The 11,482-nt window shown below is 36.6% G+C and overlaps 3 protein-coding genes across 3 annotated transcripts in view; 2 read left to right on the top strand and 1 right to left on the bottom strand.

Moving 5' to 3' along the window:
* Positions 1-4,231: 4,231 nt before the first annotated feature.
* Positions 4,232-7,618, top strand: LOC108973700 (zinc finger protein 624). Its single transcript, XM_018941128.1, has 7 exons — positions 4,232-4,397; positions 4,568-5,166; positions 5,231-5,658; positions 5,712-5,831; positions 6,395-6,772; positions 6,838-7,429; positions 7,489-7,618. Exons 1-7 carry the CDS (start codon positions 4,391-4,393, stop codon positions 7,543-7,545), a joined length of 2,181 nt encoding a protein of 726 aa, XP_018796673.1. The 5' UTR covers positions 4,232-4,390; the 3' UTR covers positions 7,546-7,618.
* On the bottom strand, positions 7,564-9,350 carry LOC108973707. Its single transcript, XM_018941141.1, has 2 exons — positions 9,333-9,350; positions 7,564-9,176 (listed from the first exon to the last, which is right to left on the bottom strand). Exon 2 carries the CDS (start codon positions 9,129-9,131, stop codon positions 7,665-7,667), a length of 1,467 nt encoding a protein of 488 aa, XP_018796686.1. The 5' UTR covers positions 9,132-9,176; positions 9,333-9,350; the 3' UTR covers positions 7,564-7,664.
* A 522-nt stretch (positions 9,351-9,872) lies between these two features.
* LOC108973716 overlaps positions 9,873-11,482 on the top strand; it is a 31,023-nt gene continuing 29,413 nt past the window's right edge. Inside the window, exon 1 of the mRNA XM_018941154.1 lies at positions 9,873-10,823. Coding sequence (XP_018796699.1) covers positions 10,515-10,823 — 309 coding nt within the window. The 5' untranslated portion in view covers positions 9,873-10,514. The remainder of the gene's footprint in view (positions 10,824-11,482) is intronic.

Genomic DNA, 11,482 nt, shown 5'->3' with positions numbered 1-11,482 from the left:
CTTTCTTTTTCTGTCTGCAAATGCGTCTCGCTTCCCTCTTCAACTCTCGGTATCTATCCCATCCCGCACGTGTTGTGGTCGATCGTAACGTTGCGCGGTAGGCAGCCTGTTTTCTCTCCGCTGCGACACGGCACTCCTCGTCGTACCAGCTGTTCTTTTGCACTTTCCGAAAAAAAATGATTTCGGTTGCAGCTGTACGTAAGGAGTTTAAAATGCCGTCCCACAGTTCCCTTATACCGAGTTGTTGACGAGTGCTCTCAAAGAGCAGGAGTGCAAGCCGAGTAGAAAATCGTTCGGCTGTCTGTTGTGATTGCAGCTTCTCGACGTCGAACCTTCCTTGTGTTTGATGGCCTGCGTTTTTTGCTACACAGTGGCGGGTGCGAATCTTGGCTGCAACAAGGTAGTGGTCCGAGTCGATGTTAGGACCTCGGAATGCACGCACATCTAAAACACTGGAGACGTGTCTTCCGTCTATCATAACATGATCGATCTGGTTGGTGGTTTTTCGATCCGAAGACAGCCAGATAGCGTGATGTATCTTCTTATGCTGGAATCTAGTACTACAGATAATCATATTTCGGGCCCCGGCAAAGTCGATCAGCCTCAAACCATTTGGGGCTCGTAGAGGCTGAATTTACCGACCGTAGTACCAAAGATACCTTCTTTGCTCATCCTGGCGTTAAAGTCGCCAAGCACGATTTTGACATCGTGGCGGGGGCAGCTCTCATAAGTGCGTTCTAAGCACTCATAAAAAGCATCTTTGATCACATCGTTCTTCTCTTCCGTCGGGGCGTGCGCGCTGATCAGCGATATGTTGAAGAACCTCGCTTTGATGCGGATTGTGGCTAGATGTTCATTCACCGGAGTGAATGATAGTTCTCGGCAACGGAGTCTCTCTCCCATCACGAACCCCACACTAAACTTGCGCTCCTTTATATGGCCAGTCAGTACTCGTCTCAGTTCTTGTCCAGTCCATCCATTTCTTGGACGGCGATGACATCAACCAGCTGGGCAGCGGCACCTTCCCAATTAAGGGGCAGGACATTCCAGATGCATGCCCTCAAATCATAGTCCTGAATTCGTTTGCCATGGTCGGCATCAAAAGGGGGGTCACTCATCCGAGGCTTGTTGTTTCCTTTCATTGGGGGTGGTTTTTTTACGTGGCGGGTCCCAAACCCAGCACACAACCCTATGTAGAGCATATTTCGCCTTCTCACTTTAGCTCGCCTTCAAACGGATGTTCTTAGGCTACCCAGAGGATACTTGGTCAAAGACCGGAAGTCGTGAGTTGCTTGAGTCATATGTAAAAGAATCATTTCTGGCCACTCCCAAGTGAATGGCGATCAGAGAGCTTTTCTTACTTGCGTGAACTTCTACACATGACTCCATCCATCCACGCATTTGCAAAAATTTATTTCCAATTGTTGTTTTACTATATAACACATAAAGAATTAGTACCTCATTTAAAAATAATGAAATTACTCATGCATTAGCAAAAACCTTAGTACATATGTCTCTTAGCAATTGAATAAATTTAGACTAAAATTCTGTAACTTACTGTGGAGTTAAAACCTGTTTTCATTTTTTACGCTAAATGATTGCAAACAGATAATTTTTAATAAAAAAAAAATTTTATTTCATCAAACAAAAAGTAAGTTTCCAGATCTTTTCAATTAATTATTCAATGCAAAAAGCAAAAAAAAATATGACTGCACCTTTTTTTTGCCGCGGGAAGCACTGCAGTGACGAAAAACGAGAATGTATTCAATCTGTCATGAACAACGATAAATCCTACAAGGTAGTGGAAATAATTGTAGGGTGTTAAGCCACAACGACTCACAATGCAATTATTTATAAAAAAAAAGACGAAAAAAGGGGCGCAATATGRATTCTTTCCGAGAATTTTACACCAATAGTTGTAAGATGTGCCAAGACTCGACCTAGAATGTCAGCTATGGAGATTCGGAATGAACTGAACCTGGCCTACGGTGTTCATACAGTGAGAAGACTTATACATGAACATAATTTATATGTCCGCAGTCCTCGATAAGTACCGTTATTAAAAAAAATCATATAGCAAGTTGTCTTAAATTTGCCAAAGGACCGATTGAGAAATGGCGCAACATCTTGTGGACAGACGTGTCGAAAGTTATTCTATACGGCGGTAAAGGGTCCCTTCAGTATCTAAGACGCTCCCCTAATAGAGAGTACGACCCCAGATTCAGCACAAAAACTATGAAGCTTGGCGGTTTGAATTTCATGGTTTGGTGTGTTTTTATTACACTCCCAATTTTTTTGTGTAGTCCCAATTCACAAGATTACTGGCATAACGGACCGACACAAATTCGTGGATATAATGCAGTATATTATGATACCATTTGCTGAAGAGGACATCCCGCTGAAAAGGATATTTCAGCAGAATAATGACCCGAAGCATACCAGTAGTGGGGCAAAGGATTGGTTTCGTGTCAATGGAATTGAGGTCATGGATTGGCCAGCTCAATAGCATGACCTCAATCCCATAGAAAACCTTTGAGCAGACGTTAAAAAAACCGTATGGAATGGCAAACGCAAAAACAACAATGAGTTGTGGACCGTAGTGCAGCAAGCATGGCAGAGCATACCACTAAAAAGATACCAGAGTCTCGTAGATTCTATGAAGAGCCGTTGTATTGCTGTTATTAAAAATCATGGCCATGGTACCAAGTACTAATATATAGACGGAACTTCCAAAAATCCTTCAGTTAAAAAAAAAAAATTTATTACTTTACTACTATATTGCTCCCATCAAATTTCATATATTAGGTTGTCAAAAAAGTCTTGCGGTATTTTCGCTAGTTGGCGCTGAGAGCGCGTTAAATGAGCTGGCTGGAAAGCTTATTTAACGCGCGAACACGTGTTTGATTGATTGTCGTTTCTTTTAAGTCGTTCGTGAGTTATAGCGTCGCAAACATGGAGCAAAATAAAGAGAAATACGGCATATTTTACAGTATTACTACGATAAAGGCAAAAATGCATCTCAAGCCGCCAATAAAATTTGTGCAGTTTATGGACCCGATACAGTTTCCATTTCCACCGCACAACGATGGTTTCGACGTTTTTGTTCTGGTGTAGAGGTGGTCCAAGAAGCGCCACGCTCCGGAAGGCCTGTCGTCGAAAATAGCGATATAATCGCTGAATTGGTCGAAACAGACCGGCATAGTAGCAGTCGTAGCCGTAGCGTATGAGTCTTCAAAAAATATTTTATGAACAATTGAAAATTCAATAAAAATACCACTTTTCGTCCAAGACTTTTTTGACAACATAATATAAACGCAACTTTGTGAATAAATATATCTTACACCCATTCAAATTAAAATATTTTTATTAATAAACGTAGCCAGGGAAATATGATAGACTTTTCCGTTTCAATTGATGTTAAAATTGTTTAGAATTTTGCATAACTCACAGGTATGTAAAACTCTAACACCCACTACTATTTCACTGCTCGCAGCTGTATTTCTTGTCTTCAAACAATTTGAAATAATTAAGTAGCTTAAATACTTATTACACAATAGTTCATCACTTTTATAAATTTATGTTAATAGAATGGTAATTAGTGATTGAAAGTGGGAACATACCATAATTTTTACCAAAACTCCTATGAAAACAAATACATGACAGTTGAAGTTAACGTGCTGAACACAATGCCCGGACAGACAGCAAACGACATCTGTCAAATATTAAAATACACACGTTCTTATGGTCACAGTTATTTTGACAGCTGCACGACTACTCGAATGCAGGCCGACAGATGTCGTTCTCGCTAACTTCAATATTTTCATATATTTGCCAACGACATTTGCCATTAATATGTAAAATTATTCAAAGCTCTAACAAACCTGACGTATTTTCAAAATAAAAGAATAAAATACCTCTGTTACATAATTTATAATAACAATTGATAATTTAAAACAAATAAACTTACCTATTTACTTATTTTTTGCTTAAAAATTTCACTTTGAACAAGATATTAAAATTTCATTGAGTGCAAGGTATTAGTATGGTCACAACGAAATTGTGTACATACAAAATAGACAACTGCGTTGTTTTGTGTACTTGCCGGCCATTGTTATGTTGCTGCCTTCTCACAAATGTTCATGTAGTAGGATTCACATCGCCATTTTCAGTTCACTGTCGTGCTGCTGCAGTCTGTTGCGTACATTGTGTTCAGCACATGAAACAGCTGTTTACCACATTATTTTCTCGTGAAGTTAGGCGTATTTTTTAATGTTTACCCAATAATTGGAAGTTTACCTATTTATTTTGAATTTTCGTGGCGGTAGTAATTATAAACAGATAAAACAAGTTTTGTAAAATATAAATTTTAATATTAAAAAGTAGAACAGAAATGGCAGGTATGAAGGTGGCAATAGGGATATTGCAACATCATCATTTCACTTCATAAAAGATCAGAAAATTACAAATCATTGACTAAATGAAATAAAAGAATTAAATGACTGATTTGTTAGATACTCTTTATATTTCAATTAAATATTACACATATGCAAATATTGTGTCTATACAGCTTATAAAAATATAAAAATGGAAAATGGTTTGCATGAAGATGAATATACTGATGCCATGTCAGCGAAAAACTTGACCGAACATGTTGAATATTTTGAATATGAAGATAATATTAGCACTGGTTATGAACATGAATCATTGATTGAATATATTGAAGAAGATGATGTACAAAATGGTGATTATGTCGAAAACGAAAATTTGGAGGAGCATGTGAAAACACACACTTTATCTGTAAAGCACTTGCAGTTCGATGGTCAGTCTCAGGAAATATATCGTTGCTTAGAGTGTGCCATTGATTTTGTTACTCTCGAGGACTTCACAAAAGTACATCAAGAAATGCAGAAAAAAGTATCTAATAAAGCTTCAACAAATAATAGTACTAACGATAGACTTCAAAATGAACAAGTTAAAGAAGAGCAAATTATTCAAAACTCAAACGGCAGTTGGCTGATTATAAAAGAAGAGCAGATTATTGTGGATGAAAGTGAAACTAAAGAGTTGGATAATTACTTAGAAACAAGTGAGGATATCATTGAACATAGGAACTTTGTCAAGGAAAATAACGATATCGCAACCGATACCCTTTTGCATGTTAAAGAAGTATGAAAGTAATATAGGATACGTATATTTGTCTTACTAAACTCATTGATTTCTCATCTTATAGGAAAAGCAAACCATCACCGATGATGAAGATGATGGGGAGAAATATTTTTGTTGTGATTGCCAACTGGTATTTAGTGATTTAGAAAAAGCGGAGCAACATGTTTGTAGCGCCATAAATACCACCACAGTCAAACAGGAAGAAGCAGATAACATTGTAGAGCAAGAAGAATATGACAATGATATACGGTTATATGTTGAAGAGCAGAAGCAAACATTGGACCCATCGAAAAAAAGCCAAAGCAAGGAAGTACAACATCATTGTGCCGAATGTGATAAGACATTTAATTCTCTGCAAGGCTTACAAATACATAACCGTATTCACAAAACAAAAGATACTAAAACACAAAGTGATTCGTTTAGTGTAGTAGAATTGAAAAAACCAACATGTCCGATTTGCAATACTAATTTCAGTTCATATAAAAATCTTAAGTATGCATACATTGTCATCAAGTGTAAAATCTTACTAACTACAAATTCTTTAGGTTACACATGAAAATTCATGATGCACAGCAATTGAGAACAATAGAGCAAGCATTGCCGGCTGGCGCCAAAACGCAATATAAGGATATGAATAAATTCTTCTGCGAGATATGCAATAAGAGGTTGGATTTATTTATTAAGACTACAATTAATTCATGCTTTTTTTTATACCCGGAAAAGGGTATATTAAGTTTGCCACGATTTTTGTATCACACAAAAGTTAGTCCCTTTAAAATATGTACATATATAAATGAGAGTTGAGTAGATTTAGTCTTGTCGATCTGTCTGTATATAAGCGAACTAGTCTCATTTATGAAATATCTGAAACAAGCTGCTCATTTGTCGCTACAGTCGATATTGGACCACTATGACATATAGCGGTCATATAAACTACATGATCAAAATTACGTTGTTATAGAAAACTTTTTTGATTTGTCAAAATATTTTCACCAGATTTGACGTGGACAACGATGGACAACGTCAAAATCTTCCAGCAATTTTTTCAAATTGGAACCCTATATTATATTGCCGCCATACTAATTCACCGATCGAAATCAAGCTCTGCATATTTGAAGGCTATTCCAGCTTCGGTGCACCTGAAGTTAATGTTTTTTTATTTTTTATTATTCTTTTTTTTATTATTTTTTTGACTGATTTTGAAACATTTATATCACTTAAATTTCAGTTTTGAACAGAATCTACTGGGTATACATAAGAACATGCATCAACAATCCACGGATTTTAATTGTGGTATCTGTAATCGTCACTTTGAAAATAAAACAAGCTATGACATGCATATGCAAATGCATGCTGACAAACCCGCGAAACCACGAAAACAACAAATCAAGCAAACGGATAGTAGTGGTCGGTTTGCTTGTCAATACTGTGGTCGAACGTTCCAGCGCCCGTATGAGAAAGTGCGCCATGAGCGTGTACACACTGGTGAAAAACCACATGCTTGCGAAGTGTGCGGCAAAACTTTTCGCGTTTCTTATTCGCTGATACTACACCTGCGCACGCACACCGATATACGACCATACGTATGCGCCACTTGCAATAAACGGTAATTCATATCATTTAATTGTAAATATACGAGTATTCATGCAGGTTTATAATTGTCCGGTGTAGTTTCAAGTCGCAGCCTGTTTATGCTCATCATCTACGCACTCACGATGCGGAACGGGCATACAAATGTGAAATTTGTTCAAAATCGTTTCGGACTTCAGTGCAGCTTTCGGCGCACAGGAATATACATTCGAAACCTTACAATTGCCCAGTATGCAATCGTCCTTTTGCTTCATTGTATTCGGTGAAAATACACATGAAAACACACAATAAACTTAACCGTTCCGGTGATACTACCAAATACAGTTGCTATGTTTGTGGTGCGGAATATGCGCGAGTTTCTGCATTACGAATACATATGAAGGATTTACATCTTATCGATTTTGATACGAACCGTTCGTTGGATTTAGATGATATAACATCGGCAGAGGATCAAAACTCACAATCTCAACACGATACAGATGGCAACGAAGATGAGCAAGAAGTTGATAATGAGGCTGCCGTTTTGATAGCAGCGGCTGCCGAAGCCGATTGCGCAGCCTATATAGAAGCTGCAAAAGCGCATACGCCTGATCAGACTTCTACAGGACCAGAGAGCATGATCCTTCACTCACAAGTCAATCCACCATACGAAGTTACGCTGCAAAACGAAGAGGTAAAATTATTATATTAACAATAAATTACTACGTAAATTGATTTATTGTTTTTATTTAGTTGATTGTGGACAATTACCAAACTGAAGAGATTGTAACCGACTGGTTATCAAAATAATTTTTCTAAAGACCATAGTTAGTAAGCATTGAATGATGAATATTTTTAAATAAATTGGTATAAATGAAAAATATTCCAAAATTCTTATTTTTTATAAATTACTACATAAACATCACGAATTAAATAAGTTTGGGTTGTCGTCGAATATGTTCCAGATCCAACATGGCCGTTTGCGGCGATAAGATACAAGGTGATGCTAGACGCTGTTGGTAGGGTGATTGATGTTGTGGCTGTTGTTGTGCGACCTGCATCAAAGGCGAGCCCACTGGCGTTAGTTGTTCTTTGATTTCATTTTTCCCTTCCGGTAACAATCTATATTTCTGAAGGTACTTGTAAGAAGCATTTGAAATGTCACTTGGTCGTTTCTGTGTGTTTTCAATTGGCCGTAATGGTGTAGTTTGTTTCGGTGGCGTAGGTGATATATTGAGTTCGTGTAGCAATTCATTTAACTTTTCATTTGGTAAATATTTAAGAGCCAACTCATTCATGAGCATACTTTGTTCCGTGTTTGGTTTATTATGAATCATATTGTCTGCAGATGATTTGATGTTGCATGGTGTGTTAGGTTGGTAAGCTGTAGATTGTGCTGCAGGCTGTCGCGGTGAGTCTAAGGCGAATATGGGCATATCTTTTATTGGTTGATACCCGGCGCTTGGAGCCACAACAGAATTCTCGTTATTTGACTTTTCGGTCAAGGCTTCCGGCGATCGAGTTTTCCTTTCATTGTCACAACTACCCTTATCACGGCACTGTGTACTCGCATCTTGGCGAGGCACTGAAATAGAGTTAGCTTGATGTTGATTTAAAAGCTTTTCAACAAGATTTATTACGCGAATCTGGTCTGTGCGCAGCTCCCCAAATATTGAATGTAATTGTTTAATGTCTTCCTTAGTTGCTAGACGTGTGAGCAATGCAGCATCAATACGCCTAAAATCAGAAACCAATGATAAATCGGTTTGCGTACCTGCACAAATTGTAAGTACGTCCGATTTGGCCGTGAAAAGTTTTTGATTTTGCTGATGTGCCATTATTGTCGGAATATCAGGAACTCGGCTATTTACATTATCTTCTTTGATTTCTTGTATAGTCAATGGTGGATCTAAATTTCTTCGATATTGCGGCAACTGCATTGATCCACCTAATCTAGATGTAACATCTATAGAATTTCCAACGGGGCACATTGGTGCTGTGTTTACTGCAATAGATCTTTGTGGATAAACATTTGATGTTATTGGTGTATTATCAGCAGCGGAGGGCTGATTAACGAGAATTGGCTTTGCTGGAGCAGAAATAACATTGGTTGAATTTACTACATGGCCATTTATACTATATACTTCAGCGCCAATCGGTGGAAATGAAACCTTCGGCAGTACTTGCTTTTTCCATGCTGCATACGTTGGTTGCGTCGGTTCCGATGTAGCTGCAGGCAAAGTGGATGTACTTGTAGGAGGACCTTGTTGCGCTCCAAATAATATTGATAGTTCAGGCACGGTTGGACGTACTATACCCGCAGTATTCATATCCAGAGGAACACTTGGTTTTGGGGCACATCGAGGTAACATATCTTCAGTCTCAGGTCTAAACATGTTTTTTTTTAATTTATAATTATTTAATTGAAATATAATCGCAACCTGCAGTAAAAGAATTTAAATTATCCTCGATAGAGTTACCAAATCTCGAATAGTAAATAATAATAATAATAATAATAATTTTTGTTTTTGCTGATTTTTATATGTGCTAACTTTCATCATATTGGACAAATTAAAATTTATTTAATAATTTAATACCTAAGTAAGGTACATATAAAAATGTCAGAGTTTTTGTTTGTAATGTTTCTAGATATATTATATTTATTTTCACTTTAATAATTTCTTTAATGAATCAACTCTGTGGCCCTTTTTAAATCGTTCCGCTAGGATTTATTTTCCAAAAAGTGTTGCATGCTCTTAATTCAGAGAAAATTATTTGAAACAAATATATCCTTAATAAATTTATATGTTAAGTATTAGATATATTATTTCAAAGGGTTAAAGTTAAAAAAAAAATATGGTAAATGTTCTTGAGAGCGGCTTTTCCGAAATTGTGCACCAATTTTCACGGGAAATGTCTTAAAATTCGTGTTTTTAATTCCAATTTACGAATATATTAATTTCGGGTTTCCCGGGGAAATTGGTGAACATTTTCGGAAAAGTCGCTCACCTGATCATTTACCAAAAATATTATAAAATTAAACAATATATATGTATTCTTTTGTACTGCAAACTGTTTAATTATTCAACATCTATAATCAAGATTTTTGACAACACTGGCAATGTCAGTTCATATTCATTTCTCGTTGTTTCACTCGTGCGAGTTGTTGGTGTAGTGCGGATCGTCAAAGTTCCAAATTGTATGTGAAATGAGTAATATTTACATAAAAAGTGCTCGTTTATTATTAAATTGTGACTTTTTATTATATATGCGGTTATAGAAATCGAGTTAGAAAATTTCGAATCTTTAAAAAACTTATTAAAATAAACAAGTGTTTTAAATCTACTAAAGGTTAGGTGCCAAGAAAAGTGTGGAAGGGAAAACGATTAAAAAATCACATACCAATCAAAGAAAAACTTTGGGGTGAAAAGAATCAAGTAACAAAGTATACCTAAGGGATTGAATGAAAGCCATAAAAACCTTAAGATAATTGCTAAAGGAAACGAAATTCAATCATTCACTATTTATATAGAGAAGGATTTAAAACTATAAGCAAGAACTATAAGCAAGTACTTATCTAATTCAAAAGTGTGTATAATTTGTTTTTTTTTGTTTAAAAAAGGAAATAAATAATTGTATATAAAGGTTATAAAAGCTTAAGAATCTATAACTTCACTGCCGGGGTTTTGTTTAAAAACTATAAATAAGTCTAATCTCTTGTGTTAGACAAAAATTTAAAACTTCCTTCACCAAGGAAGAACACTATCACTGCCGTGAAAATGCAGATTTCTTGTAAATGTTTAAATTTCATTGCCACCAGTAATAGTCAGGCGGCAAATAGCAATGTTGGATGTATCAGTGCTTGCGTCTTTAATGGAGCATCGGCAAATGATTCACATTCTATACGAAACCCTGCTGATGATGATAGTAGCATGCCATTAGCGCAACAATCCAGCGGCGGTTGTAATAATGCCGGCAATGCAAACAACAGCTCAAACAACCTGTGCACTACATTAATGCACGCGTTCTTACAGCGTTACCCACGCACGTTCATCTTCTATTCACAGTGCATGGAATTCTTTAAACAGGTTCGTAGCCTTGAAATTATATTTACATATTGTAGTTAATTCAAAATACATATAAAATTTAAAAAACCTTTTAACTTTATAAGTATATTTTTTGAACGACTATTTTTTTTTACCCTACATAGGGTTGTGCGCTGGGTTTGGGACCCGCCTCGTAAAAAAACACCCTCAATGAAAAGTAACAACCAGCCTCGAATGAGTGTAGAATTATAAGTATGTTGAAAAACCATGTTAGTAATTTGTGTAATGTGGTTAAGTTTTGGTTAGTAACCTATTGTTAATATATGAATCGAAGATAGGTTATTGTAGCGGCTGTCCACACAGTGCTTTAGTAGGAATTCGCATGTTAATTGTCATCAGTCATAGAATTCATAAGAAATGCAAATAGGTGGTATCATACGAAAACTCATTGTGCGCAGGATATGTATTTGGTATGTTAAGTTATATTCTGGATAAGTAGGGCTTTAACCAGCTGCAATGTTCAAGAGTTGTCTGTTGTTGATCGATCCCCTTTTGGATCGGTAAGTAGATTATGAATTTTGTAGTTGTTGTATGGATTAGATAAGTTGTCGTTGTTGTTGTTGTTGTTGTTGTAACGATTATCAGTCCCCGTTGGGATGGTGAGGGTTATCAGTGTTGTCGTCGATGTCATCTAACGGGAG

This window comes from Bactrocera latifrons, unplaced genomic scaffold, assembly GCF_001853355.1.
Source record: "Bactrocera latifrons isolate USDA-ARS-PBARC rearing strain unplaced genomic scaffold, ASM185335v1 scaffold_110, whole genome shotgun sequence".
Lineage (NCBI taxonomy): Eukaryota > Metazoa > Arthropoda > Insecta > Diptera > Tephritidae > Bactrocera > Bactrocera latifrons.
This window is presented reverse-complemented; position numbering and strand designations above follow the sequence as displayed.

Coding starts and splice junctions, on each gene's coding strand:
- LOC108973700 (XM_018941128.1), top strand. Junction 6,773..6,837: donor TGCGCCACTTGCAATAAACG/GTAATTCATATC, acceptor TGTCCGGTGTAG/TTTCAAGTCGCAGCCTGTTT. Junction 7,430..7,488: donor TTACGCTGCAAAACGAAGAG/GTAAAATTATTA, acceptor GTTTTTATTTAG/TTGATTGTGGACAATTACCA.
- LOC108973707 (XM_018941141.1), bottom strand. CDS start 9,131: ATGTTTAGACCTGAGACTGAAGATATGTTACCTCGATGTGCCCCAAAA.